This window comes from Manacus vitellinus, unplaced genomic scaffold, assembly GCF_001715985.3.
Source record: "Manacus vitellinus isolate BGI_N305 unplaced genomic scaffold, ASM171598v3 scaffold_29_pilon, whole genome shotgun sequence".
In the NCBI taxonomy this organism is placed as follows: Eukaryota; Metazoa; Chordata; class Aves; order Passeriformes; family Pipridae; genus Manacus; species Manacus vitellinus.
The window spans coordinates 9769347-9796197 of NW_021940207.1; the positions used below are offsets into that span (position 1 = coordinate 9769347).

General features: G+C 37.8%; 1 protein-coding gene across 6 annotated transcripts; it reads right to left on the reverse strand.

Annotated features, from left to right (window-relative positions):
• On the reverse strand, positions 1–26851 carry AGFG1 (ArfGAP with FG repeats 1). Of its 6 annotated transcripts, none has more exons than XM_018074982.1 (14): positions 26764–26851; positions 16246–16361; positions 15640–15802; positions 14478–14634; positions 8725–8844; positions 8035–8106; positions 6891–7100; positions 5893–6076; positions 5147–5226; positions 4763–4855; positions 3351–3398; positions 1813–1971; positions 1125–1210; positions 1–749 (listed from the first exon to the last, which is right to left on the reverse strand). In XM_018074982.1, the coding sequence occupies exons 1-14, from the start codon at positions 26815–26817 to the stop codon at positions 690–692; spliced, it is 1602 nt and encodes a 533-aa protein (XP_017930471.1). In that variant the 5' UTR covers positions 26818–26851; the 3' UTR covers positions 1–689. The 6 variants fall into 6 exon arrangements, with proteins under 6 accessions (XP_017930471.1, XP_017930470.3, XP_008923722.1 ...); XM_018074981.3 differs by having other exon boundaries at positions 1125–1216; XM_008925474.2 differs by lacking the exon at positions 8035–8106 and having other exon boundaries at positions 1125–1216.

The window sequence follows — 26851 nt, forward strand, 5'->3', positions numbered from 1 at the left end:
TTTTTTCTAATATTTATTTTTTCACCTGCAAACTGTAGCAAAACATGATCAGCTTTATTATGCAGACAGGTATCCCTCTAACATTAGAGATTTAGGCATGTATAAATAGAATAGCTCTTAGGAAAGGAAAACGTTTTGAGAAATGAACAAACCTTCAATTTAACTTCATGACTTCCAATACCAACGGTTAAAATGATGCAGCTCATTCATTCCAAGAGATACAACAGCACCTTAAAGTGGCTGATCTATTCCCCAGTAACATTTTTCACATAACAATGTGTTAAAGTTACAAATACTGATATGCACAAATAGCTATTTTCTAAGAAAAATATGTACAGTACTGCAGCATAATGAATGTGGTATCTGCAATAACTTATTAGCCAATTTTAATATACATGATACCGCTACTTTTTACCTGCCAGTTCACAGGTTCAAGGATGTTACCACAGCCCTCTGTTTTGCACGTTATTACCTGGTGGGGGGGTTGGTTTTCTCATTTTGTTTGTGTTGGGGTTTTTTTTTTCCTTTTTAAAATTTTTTAAAGGTACACAATGCAGGCTTTTATTTTTACTTCTTAAAGACTTCTTTTGTGTTTAAAGCTAATATCAGTGAAACAAGACAACAGTGCAAGAGGCGCAGAGATGTTATGTGACCACATAAGAGTTCTTTTGGGTAAAGTGTCTATAAGGCTATAAGAAAGGATTGGTTGATGAGCTTCCCGTTGGAAATTGTCCTGTTGGTGCACCAGCCTGGGGGAAAAGGACAGAGCAAAAATAAGGCAAGTATTTAAGACTTTTTTTCCATATTGTAAATCATAAATGCAGAATATATAAAAAAGAAAATAACCTACGGGGAAATATTTCTGGTTTATATTGCAGTCTATTTTTTGGTGCCTCTCTGAAGTTACACTACTGTAAGAACATAGTATCCAAATACCTCTGTTTTGATTTGAACAGATGCCGTGTCATCATCACACTGAATTGCAATTAGCAGAGTCACACGCTGCTTCTCTTTACTTGAAGGAAGAAAACCCCAATATCTTTGTGTATCTCTAAATTAGGTGTTACAGATTATGCTTCTTTGGAGATACAGAAGTTATTAATACCATGCAACAACTCACTTACCATAAAAGGGTTACTAGATACTCCAACAGCTGCAACTTGTCCAAAAGGAGTTACTACAGGCTTTGCTTGCCCAAATGCAGCAAAACCTGCTCCTTGGAAAGATAAGTGAAAAATATTAATACTAGTAAACAATCTTTCAAGAGTTCTTTGGTGCAGCTCCCACTCAAATGTAAGTGGAAGCTTGAACTGCAGAATCAGCAGGACTGATCCTACTTAAACATTATCACAAACATACACCTAAAAAATGGTGACTGAGCTTTGGTTGTTTTCAACTGTTTGTAACTAATCTATTTCCAATTTCTGCATATACACTTTTTTCAATGTTGTTGTATCCCATAAATTTAGGGAGAAAATACTTTCCAGTTTTCTCTTGCCTGTGTTCTATGAAGTTAGAGAAAGTAACAATGTGTTGCAGACACTCCAAAAAAGCCCTTAAAAACCCTTTAAGCCTGGGAATACTTACAATTCTAGTAAAATTTACTAAAATTTCAGTTTTGTCATTGCACAAGTGCACACAGCCAAGTTAGAAAGCTCAACTACAGAGCCAAAAAAGTGTGGGAACCCCTCATCAACATTACTACCAAGTTCATGAAGAAATAAATATGCACCCATTATTGCCAACTTATAGACAGATCATTTTCTTTATGTTTCCGATTTAGACAAGATTATCTAAAACATGCAGACCTACCATTTGGCTGCTGAGCAAAAGTAGTCTGTTGAGGGAAAGCTGCCTGGGTTGGGAACGTGGGCTGCTGGAAGTTGCCACTATAACTAGTAGGAAGACTGTAGGAAGCAGGAGTTCCAAATCCTGCAGGCATGCTCATGGATGCAGTACCAAATGTTGCTGCTGATAGGCAAAAAATAACATTTGATTACTTGTAAGAAATCACTTTTTCCATGCAACAAATTACTATAATGCCCTGTTAAAAGTCTCCTAACCAAACAAGGGTCAGTTCAATTTCTACAGCCACTGAACTGATTTTCTCACTTGGATCACCACCAACTAGGTGCATAATTTACTTTTACACTTTAAAAATTAATGAAGTCATTTAAAATTTACTAGATCCAGCACACTCAGATATACTTTCTGAAAAGGAAATTATTTTTGGTTGTCTATGTTATATATTTCCCCCAGAGTTTTTCTGGTAGAAGTCTGTACACACCAGAATCAAGCACATTCAGGCAGCCTAAGCCACTCTTTTTCTCCTTCTGAGGAGAGCATGAAAGCATCTTCCTACTTCAAGTTGCACTACAGTAGGTTACAAATCAATAACAAAAACAAATCAAAGGGATACATGCATCCCCTTTCTTCATCCCATCCTTAATGGTACGTTAAAAGGAAATTCTCACCATGCACATTATTTGCACACAAAGTTCCTACTGCAAACCCTCTTACTGTTGAGGTAGGACTTAAAACAACAAATAAACCCAAAACTTTTCATCTGATTCTCTGCTGAACATTTCAAGTAAATAACATGCAGCTCAGAGGCATTTCCATGTGCCTTAAGCAAATAAACAGGAGCACAATAGGTGTAAAAGTGTAATAACAAAACCATTATTCAGTCTTTTGGGAGTTATTCTTGAAAGGAGAAGTGGTATAGAAGGATTTTTGGTACAAACACAGACACCAGGTATTCTATGCTAGTTAGACAGGACTTCTCTTTTGAAATGTTGCGAGTTAGATTTTATGCAAGGTCAACTGTTTAAAAAAGTTAATAAAGTTAATTTAATGAATATAGTTTAATTATCAGTTGAAAAAATTACCCCAAAAATATTCAAGGGCAAGACATTTTACATACATAAACTGTTGACAAAGTGCACATAAAACTGATGTACTAACACTGTTCTCAAGTTACAGTGAGCAGAGGAGCTACTCAACAGGCAAACTCGCTAAAAACAGCAAACAAAAGCACAACAAAAGGAGCAGTGACTTGGGATATCCCAAAAGGCATCAAACTGTTGTTGGTAGAAACTTTGAGTCACTCTTTAGCATTATATTGTGATCATAGAGGATATCAATAATGGTTTTGTTTTGGTTTCTCAACAGGTTGTCTCATGTATGCTCTTCTCTCCCTTTGCCCGGTTGCCAAATACCCACACCCGCTCCCTTTTAAAAAACAAAGTCTTCCAAAATTCTTTGTGCAGAGAACCAGATAGGTATCAATAAGCTTTTACAGGCAAGAACAATTAGCCACAAGAAACTTGATACCAAATGTGGCCACCTACCAAAATGAGCCTGAGGAAATATGTGAGAGTGCATTGCTCCCGAGAGGCCTTATGGAAGCCACAAAGAGACCAGACAATGTCAAATCATTTATACACTCTTGAACAGTCATTTCTTAAGTTATAAATATCTAGATAAATACATGTATATGTACCAAACAATTCATCCATACCAGCAATAGATTAAGCTAAAAAAAAACATTAGGAATAAACACTACAAAACAGATCTCCCATGTAATAAATAGCAAAGTTCATGCAGCAAGAAAACATAAAAGACAAGCTACAAGTTAACACTTCACACCTCCTTATAGCCATTATCTTTGTCACCTAGTTCATAACATCAGGACAGCTGCCAAAGGGTTGGAACCTCAGCAAGCCAAGGACAGCAGTTTAGAAGATGGAAGGATAGAGTTGCCATTTTCAAAGAAATTTATCTAAGGAGGCTACAAATTCTTAACGATGATCCAAAACAGCACAGTTTGGAATGAGATTAAAGTAAGGGGAAAGATGTTTGAAAGATATCTGAACAAGTTCAGCTGCATAATATCTCAAAAGGCACTAAAACCAGAATTAATTTTAGCAGAGAACATGAATTTATCAATTCAGTTTTAACTCAGCCTGATCACTTTAATTCAGCCTACCTAAATCACCAAGCAAACCAAAACTCAATGTCAAAATACACACATCAGCAGATTTAATCTCTGGAAGTCCAGCTAATAGATAAAAGTGTCAAAATTTAGCACTGACCCTGGAGAAGAAAAGTAGAATAACCTAGCAGCCATCTAAATCCAAGTTCAATGTTTTAAAGAAGTACAAGTTTGCTTTTTTAAAAAGTGACTTAGTTTTGCCTATGGAATTAGAATTCTACAAAATTCTCCCACAGAAAATCAATATAATAAATGAGTGTAAAGATTAAACATACACTTTACAAAAGAGAACACCAATGTACTGAGTAAGTGGACTGGTGAGAAGTTACCAGTCCAAGAGCCTTGTCTTTCCTGGTTCCAGCTCCAGCTCTTTGGTTTTGAGAGCTTTCAGCACTTTGAAATAAATAAATTAATTTTAAAAAGGAGTTTACCATGCTAGCTGCAGGGCTTTCAAGATCCCTAATTTCAGGGCAACCTGCTATAAAGCATGCTTCAAAGCCAAGGTTATAGTCTTGGAAGGTACCCAACTGGTAATACACAAACTACAAATAGGCAGAGCTCAAACACATCACTTTGACATTTTTCATGGCCACCATTTGAAATCCCAGAATTGAACCTCGACACTGCATAAACACACAACATGTCAAATATACTAGAGACAGAAATACAGAAAATAATTAAGAAACAAATTACACAGTTAGAGAAAAAAAAAATCATGGCAATTCTTGAAAGAAAGTTTCTCAAACACCTAATAGTTTTTTTCCTAACCTGTTGCTCCTCGGCTATTGGTCTGGAATGGATTTGTTGAAGGTGCCACTGGGGCAACAGGGGCAGCTACAAATGGATTTGTGGAAGGTGTTGCTGAAAGATTAAAAACATTTTATCAAATAAGTCTTTTAAAGACCATCAGCCAGTCTGACTCACATTAAGTTTATACAGCTTTTATACAAAGATACACAAATATCTAAAACTATACGAAATATTAGGCATTTATAATGAAATGCATTTCAAATTAAGTGTTTTAACAGTAGTACTTTTCTGGCATCCTTTAGTAACTTTAGTATTAGTAGTGTCAAAGTACAGCACTATCAACTAAAAATTAGCAGGTTGGTTGCTTACAGTCCACAAAGGGTGTCAGTAACACTTAAATACCTCCAAATGGAGCAGGCACACTCGAAGATGCAGGCTGTGTCTGTGCAGTAGCAGCCACAGGTACTGTTCCAAAAGCATTGCTGGAAAGAATTTATACAATTCCTTCAGTAAAGGCAGAATTGCTTGTTTAACAATTAAATACAATTTACAATTATTGCTGGCATGTAGAAGAAAGGGGATGAATGCTTCTGTGCAGTCTGCAGACTGCAATACACCTCACTGATGCCAGGAACTGAGCCCCCAATGTCAGGGCCAAAGACTCTCACTACTGCTGAGCAGTGAAAGTCATCTCCATCAACAGCAGCAGAAGGAATATTGAGCATAAAGGTTGCAAAGCAGAAGCATTTGCAATACCAAACAGCTAACAGGGGTTTCGTATTTCTTACTTCAATGATCTCAAAAGGAAGTGGGTGGCACCACTTACATTAAAAATATCTGATTTTTTTTTCCAGAGATGATTTTCAGTATGCATGCAAGTATTCTGTACAGGAAAGTGCTACCATCTAAGAGTTTAGAAAAGTGCAAAGAACATCCTGCTGACAGTATTCTCAATTTTGTCTTATAATATCCTACCAATCAGTACTGCTATTATTTAAAACAAAGGATTCAGTTCCAGTAGTACCTCTAAACCCATTCGACATTTCCCCACTCAGGTAAGAAACAAACAGATCTGTGAAACAACTTCAGGCTACTTTTCTGCACATTGCTGAAGTCAAGGTAGAAGTGGAGCAGCTCCCCCCGAGTACCTGCTGACGTTACTGGTGGAAGTGTAGGCGTTACTGGAGGTGGCTGTGGAGCTGAACACACTGTCCAGCTCTGCCAGAGCCGCGTACTTGTCTGAAGATGCACTTGACTGATTTGGGGCTGACAATGTGGGACCTGCTGATGCCGACACCACTGTGCTGAAACCACTTCCTTGCTCACTCCCACCTAGAAAGAAACCAACCAGATTCAAAGGAATGAAGATGGCTTCACTTTCTGTCCTGCTGACAGAACTACATGAAAGTCTACGGACACTTTCAGACTTAAAAATTAAATGTGCACTAGGGCACACAGCAAAAAGTGTTTAACAAGCCACTAGCAGCTGTTTGCAAAATGTCATGCTTCTATAGATATTCTGCAGCTCCAACAAACCTCTGGTTTCCCTAAAAAATTAATCCATCATCTTGAACTAGAAAATTTAACCAAACACGTACCCTCAAATAATCCATTTCAGAACAAAGCTCTACAGCACAAATTCCACCATTTGAGAAGAACTACATTTGAGTAGTAGAATAACTAGCTTCTTCTCTTTAACTTAAAATCAACTAAATTCAAGTATCACTGCTATTATTTTATAAAAAACTAAAGCCCAATCTTTTTGTGGCAGAGAGGAAGGAAAGGTCCTCTGGCAGCTCTCTGCAACAACTGCAGCTCTCCATTCAAGAGCCTTCACTATAGGTTTTAGTACAAATATAAAATATTTTTTTTTTTGGTTTTCATTATTGCAGTAATGATTATTTAGATATTTCAATTTAGAATTCTTCATCTTGATGGGAAATAGATTTCTAAAAAGCAGTCATGATACATCCTTTTGGAAAGATGTCAGTCTTAAAACTCACATCTCACACTTAAAGGGTAAACTCACAGGAAATTCTACTGATCACTCAGAGAAAGGGCATTTTGAAATACAGTTACTATTTTGACAAACACATAGTAACTATACACCTATAGAATAAGCATGTCAAAGAATGAAGTTTAATACCTTGCCCTGCACTGAAGATGTTATCTAAATTAGCAAGAGCTGCGTATTTGTCAGCTGACTGGAGGTTCAGCTTATTCACTGCAGCTTTACTGGCTGCAGTTGCTGTGGCGTTGCTCTGAGAAGCATTGAAGGCTCCAAAATCGGCACTGGAGGATTTGGGGAAGTTATCAAAGTGAGCAAAGTTAGCATTCACTGATCCAGCACTTCCACCTGTAACAAATTAAGTTAAACACGATCAATACTCCAAAATTAGAGAAAGTTTCTCCACCTGTAACTGATGGCACATTAACCCTCCCTTTGTGGTTTCCTGAGGCAACATGTTTCCCCACCCCATCCCACACATTGAAGACTCTTTCCCAGTTCCTTCAAAGTTTACTGGGTCATCAGAAAAAAATATTTTCTAATATATTTTTTGGTCTGCAGATCAGGGACAAAACCCCCAAACTTCAACAGCTAAAATCAGAGTCATAATTTGATCTTGAAAACTATATGCTGTTTCTTAGCTGTTAATGTTTTACTAGAAAAGCAAGTATTTTTCTCAATATTTAATATTCAAAATCCAGAAGCTTCATTTCCTGCTGTATGTGGCTAAGGAATAGCTACCATTTGCATTTACTTAATGGTTCGATGCTTAGCCATTTCAAATGTCAGTCATTATCCTAAGCAAAAAACAGTGCCTAGAAGTCTAAGAGTAGTATGGTTTCATGCCAAGGTTTAGATAGTTTGGTTCTCTGTTCTCCAGTTTTAGACCACATCCAATCAGGAAAGAGGGGATAGGGAAGACACACAAAGCTCTTTTATACCAAGTCTCCACTCATGTCAGAGATAGATAAATCAATTTTAGAAATCTGATATGGATCCACACAACTGAACTTCAGAGTTACTATGAAACCATGAGCTTCCATCTCTTCCATGTCCAGACAATTTAATCTAGGCAGGTCACATACTTAAATTTATGTTGAGCTGTTCCATTAAGTGTGTCACGTTTTATAACAGTTGGTTGATGATTGCATTCATACTACAGAACATGACTTTCTAATAGCATAATCAACAAGTTACAACATATGCAACAGCAGGAATGGAAGTGCTATACTACAATGGCATAAAATGAAGCAAGCTGAGTTTTCCACTGCGTGGAACTTACTGTGTACAGCCTGGAGAGGAAAAGCTGAAGTAAATTCACCAAAACTGCAGCTAGATGAAAGCGTTCTGAACGCTGGACAGCCAGAAATTGTGTGTGGGTTAAAGTTAACATAAGAAGGGAGAAAGAAAATTTGAAAAAAAAGTTTAAAACAACACCACACTCAAAAAAAAAAAAAAAAAGGAAAAGAAAGTCAGTCAGCCAAAGATCTAGACAAACAGCAAGTGTAAGCTCAAGCAGAAGTCCTAAAGCATGATCAAATTAAAGGAAAGCAAAATAAATCTTAGCAATAGGCTCTACACATGAAGTCACAGATACTGAAGTGTGTGCATATGCTATACATACGCAGAATCACACACTTTTTTTGGTACTGTGATGTGCTTTTGTGTCTACTGAAACAGAAGAGTCAATTCAATACTCATCAAAAGCAGTATGGTTTACTCTTTTCACAGTTATTTCAGGTGTAGAGCTAACAAACACATAGTGCCATAAATCAGACTTATGAGTAGCATTAGGGGGAAAAAAAAAATCAACACCAAACAGAAGGAATTCATTTTGAGTTTCCCCAGAGCTTCAGATGGCTTGATTGCATTAAAGCAGGCAGATGCAAGAAAAACTCAACTTCAATACCTTCCAACATAAAGGTAAGGATTAATTCAATTAAGTATTAATCAAAAGTGCTAGGAGTTCTACCTGTATTTTGGGGCTGAAAAGGAGACTGACTTGCTGTGGGGAAACCTCCAAAATTACTCGAGCCACTAGACTGTCCAAATGCATCAAAGTTTGCAAAACCTGCATTTGCAGAGTTCTGCGCTGTAAATCGCAAAGGAACAAAACATGTTAATGGATATGGGAAACCAACACAAAAACAGATGTATTAACTGAACTCATGGTCATGACAGCCTCCAAGGGTTATGTCCTACCATGCACTTGCTTTTTACGTGAAAAAAATTATACATGTTATTCTGCAATTCAAAGTCATCTCTGAACAAGCTTTCCCAAATGGCCTTCACAGAGCTGTACCAGCTAATGCTCCTTCTGTCCTCCTCACACATCCTGCTACTCACAACTGCATGACCTGATGAAGTCCACTTCAGCTTAACTCTAGAGTGTCTGCAGTGGTGGCTGCTCAGGGAAAAACAGCCATAAAGTACAGAATACCAGATATATACCTGTGGACCCCAAACAGGTATCATTCTAAATGCTAGTTTCCAAAACTAGAATCTGTGGGCTAAATAGACAAAAATTAGAAGTTATTCTTGTAACCTACTGACAATTCAAATTCTTCATATACAAAGTGCTGCTTCCTTAGCTGAATTAATTTTGGCACCACTTGAAAAGTTTTGTCTAGGGTTATAAATTCATCTAACTGAAAAATTCAATCTTTAAAAAAAACTAAATCAGAGTACAGAAATATGGAAAATCAATACCAATGTCAAGAAGATAGCATTCATAGTGTGTATCCACAAAATAAAATCCAAGGAAATTTCAAACAGAATTTCAGTTTTCGCCTTCCTTTCGTGCCATACTATAGGAGAAAATAAAAGTTAACACTAATCTAATTTCAAATAGCTGGACATTCAAGCATCTATAGAGTCAACAGGAATTGTATGTCTAACTGATCAGCTCCACAGAAACCCTTAAACTCTATTACAAGCAAGAAGGGAAAAAAATCTTTTTCATGAAATGCAAACTAAACCTCTTTATATAGGTAACTCAAGTTACTATCTAAAGAAAGCCCACAAAACACCTTCTGGAATAACAGATGGCAATACATTATATTTTTAGATCAGAATTTGTTTATTCTGGAGGGATTTTGCAGATTAAGTATATACAAAAAGAACTATTGCCTAAGTACCATTACCTAGTACTCAGATAGTGCTAATAAAAAATTCCTATTAAAAAAGAATCTGTACTACAGATTTATAAACTAAAAGGACATTCTAATAAAAACTGCTGCATTCCACAATGCTGCTAATATACATAAAACATAAGCATTTCCCTTCACAGGAGAGAGGGTGAGGTTTGACTGGACTTGATGCCACTTTTAATAAAAACTGTGCATATGCATTAAGTTTACAGGGCACAGTTTTGGTAGCAGGGAGTGGCAGGAGTGGTCCCTGGGAGAAGGGACCAGAAGCTGCCCCCATTTCTGAGCTTCAGCTGGCTCCAGAACTGCCCTGCTGCTGCTCAAAACTGAGCCCATCAGCAATGCTGGAGGCACCTCTGTGGTGATGTGTCTAAGAAAGGTTAAAAACCACTGTGCAGCAGCTGTGAGAGAGAGGAGGGAGAAAAATGCAAGAGAAAACACTGCAGACACCAAGGTCAGCTAAGAGGGAAGGAAGGACATGCTCAAGGCACTGGAAAAGGTTCTCCTGGGGCCCTGGAGAAGACCATAGTGAAGAGGGCTGTCCCCTCTGCAGCCCACGGAGGAACACAGTGTAACATCCACATGCAGCCTGGGGAGAACCCCACACCAGGGCAGGAAGGAGCTGGAGCCTCCGAAAAGCCCCTGCTGGAGAAGGCTCCTGGCAGGGGTTGTGACCCTGCCTGAAGGACTGTATCCCATGGAAAGGACCTATGCTGGAACAGTCCTTGAAGAACTGAAACCTGTGGAAAGGGGTCCACATTGAAAGAGGTTTGAGAAAGACCATATCTCACTGCAGGGGAGGGACCCCATAATGGAGCAGAGGAGCAGCAGGAGGAAGAAGCAGTGACAGAGATGAAATATTATGAACTAACTGCAAGTCCCACTCCCCATCCCCCTCAGGAGAAGGAGCTAAAACAGTAAGAAGTGGAAATAAGCCTAAAAAGAATGGGCAAAGGTGGTTTTGGCTTTGTTATTTTTTACTATCCTACTTTACTATTAATTGTCAATAAACCAAGTTAATCTTGCCAAAGTCAAGTCTGTTTTGCCCATGACAGTAACTTTCTCTTGACTTATCAGCTTTTTCATATTTTATCCCCCCCACCCTCCTGAGGGGGAGGAGTGAACAGCCGGGCAAAGTCGAACCACCACTGCATGAGAGTAGACAAGGAAAACAAAAAAAGTATCAAAGAGAAAGCAAGATCCTGGAAAAGTTATTTTCACTTTCAAGTGTGCAAGGAGAAAAAGTTGGTACAAACAGATGCAAAATTACTTCTATTATTATATTATCTGTATTGGTTCAAACAGCATTTTGCAGACTCTAACTCCTAATTCCATAGTTTGAGTTGTTTTGGTTTTCAAACCAGTAGCTTTTTAAGAGGAATTAAGAATTCAATTGCAACTTGCTTTAAAATCAAAGTGATGCTTTCATCCTGAATTGGATAGATACTGAGAGACTGATGTTTAGTTGACCAAATAGGATTAAGCAAATAAATGTCACTCAGAATTATGGCCAAAGTATTGCTTTTAATCACTCACACAAACAGAATACTATGTCAAGAACCTTAAATGAAATATCTTTTAGGTCTAGATTAAAAACTGGAGTATATTACAGGATAGTCAATTTTACTGCATCAGCTGATACAAAGTATGACTGCAAATGGGCCCATGTTCAAGCAGTAGAGCTGTAAAGACTTCAGCAGTGTATTCAGATGTTAATCCTGCTTTCTTTTATGCAGTAAAGTTTAAACCTATGTAAATGTGGCACAAAGGTAAAGATCCAGTAAGACTCCTACTTTCCTGTACCTGGACAATATGTACACTGGCAATTCCAAAGTTCAGTTCTCCATGCAAAAACCTAAGAACAATTCTAACTAAGTTAAAGAACTGCAGGGGACTGCAGATTGGTGTGGATTTACAACTGCTGTTGAGACTGCAAATCAACAAGGCACTACCAAAGCCAGCTCAAGTATGACAGTACCAGTCATGGTAATGCCAGCTGCCCCTACAATCTTTGCACAGTTTCTTCTGTGAAGTTTGCACTACCTAGTGTACAATAACGGCATGAAACACTGCAAAACAAACAAAAAAAACCCCTAAAATAAAGTCCACATATATCCAAAGCTGAAAATAATTCTCTAGAAAATAACTTGTTTTACTATTTTGTTTCTTCTAGATAAAGTCTCTTCTCCCGTGTTACCTGTGGCAGAGTTGTGCTGTGTCACTCTGCCTTTCTAAAATCTTTTATGCAAGTCTTCGATTAGTTTATAGAAAAATCTACAGAATTTGATCCTTGTTCCTATTACCCATCTGTAAAGTACAAACAGTTCTGTACCATCTTCAAAATCTCATCATTTTGCAGAAAATGTGGAACTTTGTAAATTAAATACAGACAGTAAACGTAAGGTCAGCATGTTTGCCCTTCAAGAAACAGTGTCCTGAGCCAGCTCAGTACATTAAAAAACTTTGAGAACAAACATATCGAAAGTTGCAGTTCCTGCATAATTTTCAGTATTTACACCTACACTTTACAGATTACAGCACAAGTTTGTTCATATTTTCCTATCAGCTGTTGCACTCAATTCTGCTTTAATAGCAGAAATAGTAACTTATACTGCAAGATCTTAAGTTTGCTGGTGCTCTTCAGTGATTTCCTTAGTTAACCATAGTGTACATAAAGGGAAAAAGAAAAGTCCATCCACTGTAGGCATAGCTAAAACCAAGCCTAAAACAAGAACACCAGACCATAAATTCTGAGAAAGTAGTGCTAGACTAAGTGCAAGTTCTTCCATCCTCTGCTGCAGTGTGCAAATTACTAACAAAAATTACATGTTTATACAACTCCTTAATGAGCATTTCAAACTCATTTTTGCCAAAGCTGGCAGACTGATCAACCCTCCTCGTGATCCAAAGGGAAGAGTCTGTAACACTTTGTTATTTATTTCATTAACACCACTCTGCAGTTATTGCACATAGAACAAGCCTTAGGATCAGTTTACCCAGGCAAGTCAGGAAACACCTTCAGGTAACAGGTCTGCAATACACATTCAGCTATTGCATGCTCACAATCAGGTTTCTGTCTTCAAGAAACTGATTTACTAGCCCAGAAACTGTTTTGGATTCTACAACTTATGGAAAGAAGTCACAGGAAAGATCACAATGGTTAGTTATTGAAACAGAAAACTAGTCAGTACAGCTGAATATTCCTCTCAATTTTGATTTTCAGCACTTCTTTCAACCAGAAATTAACAGACTCCTAAGATTATATGTATTCTGGAGCACTCATATAGCTTTTTATCCTTTTAAAAATTACCCAACAGAGAATTTACCTAGATTTGGAAGACAGTATTGAAATACTGCTTTAATGGAATTTTCATATCCTAAAAACCTACAAAGAATAAGTAAGTGTATATAAATAATCATTCAGCAACAAGTTTGGAAAGAAGATATTAGAAAGAATTAACTATCTGCAGCAGATTCACTAACACTGTACAACACTGGCCAGTCAGCACAAGTTCTCCCAGTTAAATGTACCTCCAGAAAGATGATTAACATGAAATCTATTTTAAGGACTTTACAAAATACACAGAATAAAAAATGCTGTTGCAGTGTTACTGAATTCAACCAATTATTCCACAAAGTTTGGTTTTGGAAGTTAACTAATAAATCCTTGGTATTTTGCTCAGTTCCTCAGGTGTGAATCTCAGGTCCCCTCCATCCCACTTTCTCTCCATTTGTCTCAGTTTCAGGACTGATTTACAAGAAATATCTTTTTTTCTTGGCGGCTTAGCAGCATCACAGTTTTTCTCAGAAAAACTAGATGAAAAGCCCTTTCAGACCAGGCAGGCAAAGGTACTTTCCCACAATTACAATGCAAGTTAGCAACAACAAACTCCAAGGACCACAGAACCAACTTTTTCTTTAGGACAGACTTCTATGGCTCTAGATCTGTGGCTGAAAAAAACCCTGAGGGCTCAACATATTTTACTGAAGTCATTCTCTAAGAATTCAAGGCCTCCTCAGTCAATACATATGCTCAAGGCTTGTTTATTCTTCCTGAAACTATAGAACACTGTCCACATGGGTAGTACTCAGTTTTCAAACAGACACACGCACAAAAGAGGAGGTCATTAAATTGAGGAAGCTTTTGTTTTTCTTCTGACAAATTGGCAGATATTATCAATGCATTTGAACTCCTTTAAAGTCTCTATATCTGCTTGCTTTCCACAAATGCTCTTCCTAATAATTTTCAGAAAGAAAATTGAAGGTCTAATATCAGCTTCTCCTGACATTTTGTTACTCATCCTCTCACTCTCTCCCTCAAAGAATTTGAAGCTTAGTAGTAGGCAGAAACAGCCTAATCATACATATCCTAGAAAATAGCTATAGCAACTCCCACTTCAAAAAGCAGAATTGTCATTCTTTGTCTCTTCAACCTTTCTTTATAAAGTCTAAATCTTGAGCAACACAACATTAAGGCACAGCGATTACATACACCTCATAAAGTTTAGACTAAAGTCATCAAAATTAAAACTACATTTTATACATTTAAAAGGGATACACTGGTCCCAACACCTACCTGTGTGACTGTTGAAGTGTGCAAAATTAGCAAAATTTGCTGTAGCAGTTGACTGAGGAGGAGCAGCAGCAAAGATATCTGAGCCAAGGTCACTGAGGAGGTCAAATTGTTTCTTTTCTTGTTGCTGCTGTCCTTGAGATCGAACTACAACAGGAGACTACAAACAACACTTCAATTAGCTCATACAAAAAGCTGGTATTTTACCAAACTGACATTTGCAAAATATTAGAAGAATAGGCTAAGCATATTTCTTTAACAAGACATTTACTCCTGAAGTTTAGGATGCTGTATGCAGCACAAACCCTTCTCTGAGGACTATTTATGCTACTACTGTGGCTTTTAAAGGAACTCTGCAGCAGATTTCCATGGTTTAATAGGGCCTAGAAGAATAAAGTAGCAATATACTGGCAACTTCAGAATTATGTATTTTAAACTGCAAATACCATACAAATACAAACAATAACAATTTTATAAGATGAAAAATAATTATTCACTTCATTCTGAAAAAATCTTTACAATTCAGTACAAGGAGAGAAAAACTGACAAATTTCATAGCAAGGCTTCAAGTCACAAATTTATACTGTCTGAGTCTCAAAAAGTCCATTCAGAAGTTGCTTGTATACTGAAGGCAGTTTTCAAAAAAAACCTGTCTTCCCTCCAAAAATCAAAGTACCTAGTGTTGTTTGGCTTTACATAAAAGCATACTGAAAGCATCCCTGAAAGTCACTTGACAAGACAGTTTCAAATGCACAGGAAGTAACAATAAGTATGGCATGCTTTCATCCATATATTTGTTACTAATCTCTTGGTTAACAGTATCAGTCATTTTACTGTTTTCAAATAAAAAGCAAACATGAAAATATACCACATTAGGTTCACAGTTTAGAGATATTTAAGCAAAAGACAATCATAATTAAACTTATCACACTAGAAGCCTATGCTTACTGAAAATAACCATTAAAAAAAAAAAATCAATTTGCTCAACAGAAACAAACTTCATTTAGTACTTGACCTGCAAACACCTGTATACTTCAACAAAATATATAAAGTTGTCTGTAGTGATCGCATTTCATTCATATGGATCATAACAGTTGCTATTCCAAGAATTTTTGTGCCACTAAAAGAGGAAAAAGCAGTACAGAACAGCTCTGTCACTACTCACCTGGCTGGGTGTGCCCTTGTTTAAGTGCAGTGCGGGTGCAGCTTCTCCCAGGAGAGATTTGAGTGGCTTCACCTCAGGTGTGCTGCTTGTACTACTGGCAGAAGACCCCGAGATGGACGCGTGGACCGACGCCACCACCTTGGCTTGCTCTGGAGGAACATACCTACATCCGAGGAGAGCAACAGCTTTGAACCCCTGATCCTGCTCTAGATTCTATCAACAGTTTGCAAAATAACTACTATTTAAATATGCAAGATAGTTCTTCAAAAATGGACTCGAATTTAAAGTCAATATTTTTAGCACTTATTAAATATAAACCACACGTCTTTCTCATCCTAATAAAAAAATCTACAAAACTGTTACTTTACACTGTTGTTGACATCCCCTTAAGCCATTTCTGTTCCATCAATATGAACATTGAGAAACTTTTTAGCCTGTCTTCTCTGCTTCCTATAGGAGCTCTGCATGAAGTTCAGAAATCATTTTACTTCACAGAGCTGTGCAACCCAGTCTGAAGAGCACACAAGAAAAGCACACTCGAAAATGAGAGGAAACAGTCCATCTTCCCTCATCATAGAGGCAAACTTGATTAAAATGGTATCTTACCATCTTTTCTTTTCATATTTTTCCTGTAGAAATTCCTTTACTTTCTGTGGATCCCTGAAGTCTGGAATTGCTGATGACCTATCATCAAATAGGCCTAGCCAAATCTGTTTGCACACCTTAAAAAAAAAAAAAAAACAACAAACACACAACACCACAGATTGATCAGAGAAAATACCTTAATTAAAAACTTATTTAAGATGACTATTGTTAATACATTAAACCACTAAAACCTGTGTGGCTGCACAATTTATCACAGAACCACAGTATATGCTGAGTTGGAAGGGACCCACAAGGATCACTGAGTTCAACCCTTAGCCCTGCAAAGGACCATCCTCAAGAGTCACACCACGTGCCTGAGAGTATCATCCAAATGCTTCTTGAACTCTGGCAGGGTTGGTGCTGTTATATTCCAGACAGAGCTGGTTTAACAACTGACTGGTGCACCATGTACTTGTCTAAATACCTAAAGTTGAAAGACCATCTGTCACTGCAGGGCAAGCACATCCTAGCATCCAATTTCCCATCCAATACTGCTTTTACAAAGTATTTGTAGAATGTACTCAGGAAATGCAAGGCACCCGATTTCTACTTGTGATCTTTAAGACTCTTCTCCCTTCACCTAATTCTACATGTTCCCTTACCTGTACCTCAGGGTTTAAACTGTTTCAACAGATTCCATATGCTCTAAGCCCCAGATGGTAGATTTTAAGGGATCTGAGGTTTAGTATGTATACTTATCATTACTATTTGAGTACAGGAACTTTTTTTAAACAGCCTGTGTTACTGTGATGCAGTTTCTACAATATCATATGTTTACAAGAGCAGGGGTAAAAGTACTATTGCTCTGCTTCCACTTTCTAACTGTAGTGGTGAGTGAGCAAAAGTTGAACCACTCGCAAAATTCTCAGGACATTCAAGCTTCAATTCCTGACAAAAACAAAAGGAAAGGTGTTCTCAAAACTGAACAAGATGTAGGACTTGGAACTTGAAATGTAAGCACTTCAGACCATTCTCCAAGTAACTTGAACATGCACCCAAATGATAACACCAGACATTAGCTACCCTCAAAAAAATCAGACTGCCATTTCAGAACAGGTTTCTTCCAGAGAAATAGAGTCAAAAAAACTTTGGCTTTTATGATGCATATGCTTTCTACTCACACCATTTCTGAAATAGTCCTGACCACCCTCCTTTCATACCTCCCACAAACGTGCCCTCTTATCCCTGCAAGTGTCATGTTTTCAGCATTGTCCCCAGTGACCTTCAGGAGAAGCACATGCTCTACCAAACAAGAGCTGCATAAACAGATTGCTCTGAAAGTTGGCAAATCCATGTAGAAGCTGTGACACTTCCACTTCGTCATCTTCCCCAAACAGGTTTTCTTCTTTACCTGGCCAGGGAGCGCTAGTTGTCAAGTCATAAATCTTACAGGTCATTTCAAAGAGTTCTCAGGATTAGAGAGATTAGACAGACATCATAACGATGTATTGCATACTTGATGTCTCAGTTTTATATAGCCTGACTGCATGTCCAACACTCCACGGTCCTTATTATCATCTACTGCATAGAGACAAACAACAGGAAACAGACCTAATGATCAAAAGATAACTCTAAATTAGCCACTTAAATACTCATCTAAAAATAAGATCAGTAGTTCCACTCTTAAATAAACTCAGTTATTCCACATTTATTCAGAAACTGTACTCCACAAAAGGGTTAGGTTCAATGCACTGATTTGAATTCTCAAATTTGAACAGTCATTTGCAGTATGGTAACAGATAAAATGAAACTGAATTTATCTGTTTAATACTTCTTCATGCAAACTTAAAAGATATAAACTCAGTCAAAAAAGTCACAAGTCTGTTCTAAAATAAAAGCTAATAGCATGAATCACTGTTTTAATAGTACCAATCTTACCCATGAGCATGACTTTTTGCTGACAAAATGTATAAAGTCAGGATATTTCAGTGTTCAGCTTTAAACTTGCAGTCGATTGCCTGAGGTGGGCCAGCAATAGTATTTCCATACTTAGATTTGTGAGTATAACTATACAAGTAGCAGTGTCATATGACTGCTGGGAGGAAGAGAAGCCCTGCTTGTGGCTATTTACAGAATCTCTAGCAGCAGGAGTTGGTGGTGTCCGAATCCACAGAGTGCTCTCCCAACCTCCTTTTCAGTACTGGAAGGAACATCAGGAAACAAAGAAAAGAAAGTGCTTAATTTTGGACAAGTGTCACAACAGCCCCTGATCTCACACTCAGCACAGTAACACCTGGGGATGTACCATGATAATCCATTTGCATCCAGCCTGAGATGTGCTGGCAAATGAAAGAGGAGGTCCTCACCCCCACCCATATCAGGCCATTCAATCACTCCTACTCCCACCCAAAACAAGTCAGATCAAAAAAACTCATCATAATTACCATGTCAGTAATACCACTGAAACCTGTCGGAGATCAACTCACAGCAACAGTCAAACCACAACCCAGTCATTGACCTTCCTCCCACTTTTCTGCTTCATCTTCACCCCGCAGTGCCTGAGCAGTTGGAGGAGAAAAGAGTACAAACAACAAGGAAAACCCACCACATGTCAGTCTCAAGCCATCCTGACCATTACAGCTGAATTATAGGAGAAATCAGAAAACAAGGTCCTGTGTGACTTTAGCTCATTCCCAGCTATGGAGCCATAGTAGATAACAGCTCTATGAATATGCAAACAGGGACGGAGGAGGACTGTGCTGAACACCTGTTAGCTTAAAATGATGCAAGCTTCTTAAAGGCATCTGCTCTTGCACTGCAATTTCTGCAAACCTTCAGAAAAAGCAGGCTTCCAAAAGTGTTTCCTGGAGCAACTAATTCCTTCTAAATACCTAACCACAAAAAGAAGTAACAACTGAAATATGCCTTAGGTCACTACTGTAATTTATTTAAACAAACTGCCAGGCTCTCCTCATTGTTTCTCTGTTACTGGTAGTAGAGAAAACAGTTTTACTAATGGGCAACACACAACCACCAAGCAAAAGAACCTACTCAGTCCTACACGCTTCAGCAAGAAGTTCTCAGTGTAACACAGTCTGACAGCAGGAGCCATACAAACACAGCATAAAAGATTTACTTCATCACACCAGAGATTCAAATCACATTTCATGCAAGTTCATTTACCCAAACAGTTATCAGAGAAAGTAAAATTGCTTAAAAGTATTAAATATGGACAAGTCTTAGAAGCCAAAACCAGAACACCACAACGGATTAGAGCAGTTTGGATTTGGATAGTGGCAATGATGAGAATGAACCATAAAACTGTGAGTGGGTATACACCACAAGTAGAATACAAAGGGTAAATCACATGCTCATAAGGGCATTTTGTACAATGCTTCTGCCAAAAAACAGCGGTTTTGTCTCCCTACTTCATCTCTGATGACCTTAAAGGTCTATTCCAACTTACACAATTCTGACTTAAGCCCTTAAGAAGCCAAATTTTATAAAGCCTTAATATCACACAAGAAACCATTAAAAGGCATGGTTTTGTCTTTCTGTATGAAGTACCACACAATGCTTTGAACATCAGCAGCCGTTCCAAGCCAGCATTCAGAGCACAATGAAAGGCCCCTTGTCCTCCCGTTTGCTGGTGACCTGTATGCTCTTTCTAGCTATACTTTTGTTACTATCATCTGACTTGACAGGGATCCACAACACTGCATTGATTATGCTTCAAGGGAACCACAAAACACAATTTTCAGCTATCTACAAAAACACAAGTGGCAGTGCTGTGCAACGCCACAGGATGAAATCAAAACTGAAAAACAGAATTTAAAAAACTGTTGTCAGAGAACTCATATCATCATGTAATTGTGGGGGTTTTAAATGCTTATCCTTCCATAGTCATTTTAAAATAAGTCACTAACAGTCCTGAATCTTGTGCAAAGAAAAAAGTTTGCTGTGAGAACTTCTTATTTTTGCTGAGTATTTTTGTTGATCAGGTTATCACTTTTTTTTTTTTTTATTTCAAAGCTATTTAAATGTAACTGTTATGATAAAGATCAAGGAAATTTATGCCATAAAACTGGCTGTTTATGGTGCAGAATGATCACTCAGCATTTATATATTTGGTACCCTGATTACTCCCCACTAATTCACCATCTGAATCTGACAGATACCAAGAGATTAATTATGACCAAAAAAAATTTAGTGGAAATACAGAAAAATCAGATGGGTAACTTTAGTTGAACTTCAGTTCTATGTTCTCTCTGGCCCAGGAGCTGCCCAGGGAGGACACCCGAACAAATCAGCACAGATATACACAGCATGTGCTGACTCTTGCAGGATATTACCTGCAGGACATGAGAGCAGGAAGTGCAAAAAGGCAGTAAAAGAAATGTAAATCTGTGCAAACCCAAGCTTTAAGCAGCCAGTTGATCTACTAAACACAGTTTTCTTCTTAGTTTTTTTTAATACAAACTCACTATTTGAGAAAAAAAACCACTGAAGTAATTGTTCTCAATTTTTGCTTATTTTGAAAGTTTTGCCTTGAGGAATTTGAATTTGATATCCCAAAGAGCATGTTTTCCAAATCAAACTTGCAAGGCTCATTCAGAAAATTCTACTGCCCAAGTTCCATGATACATCTTAAGCTTCATTTTAACAGAATTACTCATTCCTTTGCTTTTACAGATAATACATAAAGAATCATGCCAACTCACCACACAGTTACACAACACTACTATTAAGGTATTGGGCCTAAAAATTCTCTGGCTTTCTGAAGTCCTTCTACACTGCACCATCTCCCTGGGGATACTCTGTTTCAGCCATTTAATATTAATATTGTTCTTTCTGCAACAGCAGCACAAATAAGCCTCTCCTCAAAAGCTCTGTTCATTCACCAAAAGCTCTGCTATACTCCTTCTTTTGATAACCAAAGCTGTATCAGACAAAATGCTCTGCTTAGAGAAGAAGAGCCTGACAAGCTGGAGCCAAGAGTAAACATTCAAGTTATGTGGAAGCCCCTAGAAACAGTGGAACATATCCAACAATCCATAACCATTGTCCACTGTCCCTGAAAAGTATAATTAGTCCATGTCCCACTGGTTCACCAATGCAGTAGGGGAAAAAAGGGACAGCACTGAAGTCAGAATGATTAAGCATATGCAGCATTTGAGAGTCTATTTTTGTTGACAGAAGCAATACTCTGAATTTTTGTCCCTGCTACACTGTGGGGGCTGCAAAGGAACAAGACAAAGCAAAGTTTCATCTTGTCAGGTAATAATAAGTAGATGACAAGATTCAGCAGTTGTCTTCAGGAAATTCAACAGTGCATGAGAATCCCCTTACAACTGCTTTGGGAAGAACAGCACCTGTCCTCTGCCAACAAGTTCCAGTCCTGCAAGGGATGTCATTAGACACTTGGCAACCAGATACTGGGACGTTCAGAATTAGATCAGTAAGTACAGCATGAAGTAAAGAGGGAAAGAGAATCACAACCAGCTTCAACCTACTCACCCTGACCTAGATAAAAACCCAGGAGGTAGCAAGGCAGAAACTGTGAGTTACTGTAACTTAAATATATTGTCCAAAGGAGAAATTGGGCCAAGTGCACACTGTCTGTTATAATAAAGTCTTTACCTATATTTCTCTTCATGCTATTGGTTTCCCTGAATCTGCACTCCACAGCTATTCCATTTGACGTAAAAACTGTTTTTCCTATAGTAATTCAATTTACCCATCTTATTTTCCATGCATTATTTACATTTGTAGTCCTATGGTTTGAGTAATTACCCTTGTTTTCAGCTTTGACAGAAAGGAACAAAGAACACATCCCATTCTGTGCACATCTGGTACGCCACAAAACAAAGTTGACCAGAAAGCCTTCTGGTTTAAAACCCAGCCTCCAGTAACATTTCAAGCTTTCAGGAGTTCCACACAGGGCTCAGAGTCTAAGAGAAAAATACATGAACCTGTTTTCCATAAAAACTTAGCTTTTGTTTTGCTTTTAGGTTTATTGACATGTTTTAGGGTTTTTCCCCTATGTATTTTTACAGAGCAAGTGGGGAAGGACAGGCACACCAAAAACTGCTAATAAAGAAAAGAACCAGCAACATCAATCAAATTTTGCAGAAACACAGAACCTGAATTCCAGTTACCTCTATTCCAGTGCTACGTATTTCAACTACCAAACAACACTTCACCAAGTCCTAACTATTTCACTGATACAGATCTCCAGCGTGTGTGGGAAGGCGGATATGGGAGAGACAAAGGCCTTCTGCTTACACAACACATGGAGCTACCACACTTTAGAAACTCCTGCTAGCACAGTTGTGCTAGTTAGGAATAACAAAAATTCAGTTAGGCCAGCAAAATGAAAGTTCTCGCTCATGAAGCCTCCTTCTCTTGTATGCAGTGAAGGCTGCAAGGCAAGGAAAAGCTCCAACAGGACACGTACTTCTGCTGGTAGAAGCTGCACTTCAACTAGGAAAAGCACACTCCTTGACCTACAACACTTCTTGAGACCCAGACACACCACTGCATAGGAAGATCACACATCAGTCTAGTTTAAAAAGCTCTAATGAGATACTACCTTTCAGGAGGCTGGTAAATGCCAAATTAGATTTCTTCTTCTCCCCCTGCTGCCAATAAAATATTCTCAGTTATGCACCAAATGCAATGCTGACAGTGCAAAGAACTGTAGATTACCACACGACAAAACTATGTTCCAAAACATAACACTCACCCCACAGGAAGAAAGATTTGGAAACAGTTTCCTTATGTAAGCAAGTTATAGCTTTGTTTAGTAATTCTGCACTTCTGATGCCAATATTATTCATTAATCTCTGTAGGTTAAAAGAATTTTATACTGCCATCATACTGATTTCAAAGGAACAGAAGTTATAGCTGTTTCATAAGCAGAGTCAAGCCAGCAAATCCTGCTAACAAAGACATTGTTCTACACACAATCAGCTCACGTATCTCTATATCGTATTAGCAGAACCAGGAACGTACTACAGAGACACCTGACTGCACAGCTCATGCTGTCAGGACTCATCAGCTCCAGATTAATGCTGCTTTTTCCACTCCTGGGTTTTTAGGCCATATTCCATAGTAAGGAGATTTTAGGAAAAAATTCTGGTCGGGCCTAACACCAGCTCTGAACCAGCCTCGTGCTGCTACTACTGCTACAAGAATGCAGCAAGCTGGTACTTGTACCTTGCAATCTCAGGTGCTACTGAGAGTCAGGAAGATTGGCCCCAAAACAAAATTAAGCACTATTAAGATAACCCCAAGCAGCTGAGCATACCTGCATCTTATTCTACTCATTAACTCCGGTAAACATGGTCCTTTCCCCCAGAGGAACACAGATTTTCTAAATACTAGACCAACAAAATCTTTTTTCTTTGAGCATGTGCATATTAGAATGGGTCACTTGGAAAGGCTATAAAACACCTCTCATTTTTCAAAAGGGTAGGAGAAAAATTAACTATGCAACTGGTCTTCCTCATAATAATATTTTTCAGCTTCAGGGAAAAGTTTCTGAATAAATATTCACAGCTGTAATGGCAACATGAGATTAGCACCACATCCACTTTCTGCAAACAGCAAGTTCACTTCCTACCACCATTGCACAATTGATTCAGAGGCCTAATCCACCATGGTGTCATTTGAGTGTGAGTACTCACACACAAGCATGTCCATACCACACTCTCCTCATTATTCCTAACATGAAAATGTGGAAATACCTCACCCAGCTCTTCATGAAGAGAAGGAGGAGGGGAAAAACCCTACCCAGTGAGTCCCAATTGCCTTTATCCTTCAAAAGGACTGCAGAAGGCACTTGAGGAATATCAGCTGGAAGATGCCTCTATTCTTGCTGCAAAAGTGAGATAAACCCCAACATTAGCAAAACCAGAGTCTGGACATCTGTTTATACCTACAGATGAGTAAACAACACCAAAATACAGAAGTTTTCTAACCCAGTAAAAGGATTTAAAACTGTGTTTGAAGCAGTAACAACTCATCCAAAATAAAGATCAAGTTACCTTAGAAGTGTATATACAGGGAATATGGTGTCTCACCTCAAGAGAAGCTGCTCTGATAATCTCTTCCCAAAGCAGTTGCCTTGTAGAAGCTTTCCAGTAAGCGAACGTTTTACCCATGTGTGCCACAAAGAGGGTAATTTATAACAACTCACAAAAAGTTCGGATTGCAGATATTAGGAAGTGTTTTGGTTTTGTTGATTTGTTTGGTTTGGGTGTTTCTTTTTTTTTTTTAGAGAACTTCAACCTCATTCAATACACTGACCTTAAACTCTTTGAAGGAGAATGGAAAACTACTTCCTCTAAGAACAACTCACCACCTTATTAATTACTTTATCTCATGGAAGCTTGCTTGCTGTTTTCCTTTCTATTCAGAACAAGATCCCTATTGTAAACCATGATCTACTCATCTGGAGGCAAGAAAGTTTACCACAGAGGCCTTGGCCATGTTGGACAAAGACCAGAAGAAACAAGTGGGAATGAAAGTATTTTAAAAGTTACAGAAAAATTGAAGTTAAACATAATAGATTGTAAAAAGTTGAGTTTTATATATATGTAGATGCAGAATGAAACAATGTTACAACATCTAAGCTGTTCAGTGACTGTATTTTGTTTCACATGTGCATGTTCCAATATGTTGGACAATTCCATGTTTGAAGTCTTATTCTAAGAAATTTCACTTCTTCATATAGACACAAGAACTTCCTACGCTGAACAGAAGCCAAGCAAAGATTTTTGTGTGGTCAGATGAATTTCATCTGTCCAATACTTTTATCTTATCTGCAGGTAAGTATTCCAAAGTCCAATACTAACAAGAGAAAGCAAAACGAGTATTTAACTACTGCAATACAAAGCACAACAAAGTGAAAACATGTTTAATTAGGATTTAAATTTCTAACAGTGTTTAAGACAATAATCAGTTTTGCTCAGTTCAATCTACCATCTGCAGTTACAACTATCTACTCAGTTTTACTTTAGAATTAAGGCAATAATCAAACAACCCAAAACTAAACTCAGGAGGACATCTTCATTTATGAGGCAGCTCATTTAAGTCATTTCAATACTTCTATTAAGAGTACTACAAGTGCAAAGACACCTGCTTTTGAAACAGAGCACAGCACTGCAGAGATCTGTGAACATTCTGTATGTCAATAATAAATTATGTATCAACTACATCATTATGATTGGCAGAGTAGTCAGGTCTATAACAAGGACAATTACACTAATCAACTGAGTAGGGATCACTTAAGGTTCCAGATCAGCGAAAACAAACTTGTACCACTCTGTAGACACAGCAGATTCAGTGAAAAGCTGAAATTAAAACCAATGCAGGAAGGGAAGTACAAACACACACATTTTCCTTCACACTTGTGAAGCTTAAAACAAAGCTGGAGTTTACAATCTAATGGAAAGAGAATCCAAAATAGTCTATACGAACACAAAGAATTCTTTATTATTTTCCCTATGCAGAAAGTCAGTAATATAATATACTTATATACAAATATATATATATATGCAATGCTCTACAGCTTTAAAAAACCCAACCAGCCTAAGCCATCAGGAGTATTTTATAATGTCCAGAAGAGTTTAGACCTTGATCCAGCTCTGTCTAGAGGAATCATCCACTAAGAGTCATTTCAACAACTAAAGTGTATTTACCAGGACGGGAAAAGAAATTGTTACTTCTATTTTCATTCTTCAACCTGACACTTAAGAAGGGGCCAAGTTAGGAAAGTCAAGTATCAGCATTTTAACGAATGATGGGATACATCCTCACAAAGCTTCACAAGAACACGCTGGTGAGACACTCTGTGGCCTACAAGCAATAGTTCTACTAAAACTGAATACAGATGCAATCAGTGTGAAATAGAACTTTATCTAGTTTGAACAGAGGCACAATCTACCTCTAGAATCCTCAACACTACAGTATGGTATTGAAACACAAACTTCATCCTCAAATTGAAGACATAATAGCTACATCCAGGGTTTAGGTGGATCCAACATTTACCTCCAATTTTTTTCTTCTATTAAAAAGAACAAAAATTCAGTACACTAGAACTTCTTTCTCAATTTCCTTTCTCTCTTCAAGACGCTTCAACATGGATATACTTTTATTCAGTAAGGAGGCTATTAAAACTTCTAGAAGACTTTCTGACATCTACTCTGAACAAATACAGCTATAAGCTGTATTTTGGTATTTATTTTTGTCATGGTACACTCAGGAAACACTGCTGCACTCAGTCTCAAGGTCTGAGATGCAAAAAAAAAAGAGACAGCTGCTTATTGCCTTATGCAAAAGCAAAAGAAAACCCAGTTCAGAAACACGGATCATGTGAATCTGGATTGTCTGTGTTGGGTAATAACATGCAACATTATGATGATTTATGTCTAGTTTTTGCTAAGAAAAAAAAATAAACCAAATTTTCTTTTAAGTAGTGTTTTAAACTTTAATATCAAAGTGAGAAAACCACTTTATTCTCCAAATAATACTTACTTCATTTCCATGTTTCTGCAGAAATTCTATTTCCTGTTGTGTGAACGTAGTCATTGAAATCGACTTCACTCGATGGGGTGGATTCAAG

What these genes read in the sequence shown, in the direction of transcription:
- AGFG1 (XM_018074981.3), bottom strand. Translation starts at nt 26,817, where the DNA reads ATGACTACGTTCACACAACAGGAAATAGAATTTCTGCAGAAACATGGA. An exon ending in AAATATGAAAAGAAAAGATG is followed by an intron (nt 15,803 to 16,245) that starts GTAAGATACCAT and finishes CCTCGGATGTAG; the next exon opens with GTATGTTCCTCCAGAGCAAG. An exon ending in TCCACCAGTAACGTCAGCAG is followed by an intron (nt 5,227 to 5,892) that starts GTACTCGGGGGG and finishes AATTCTTTCCAG; the next exon opens with CAATGCTTTTGGAACAGTAC.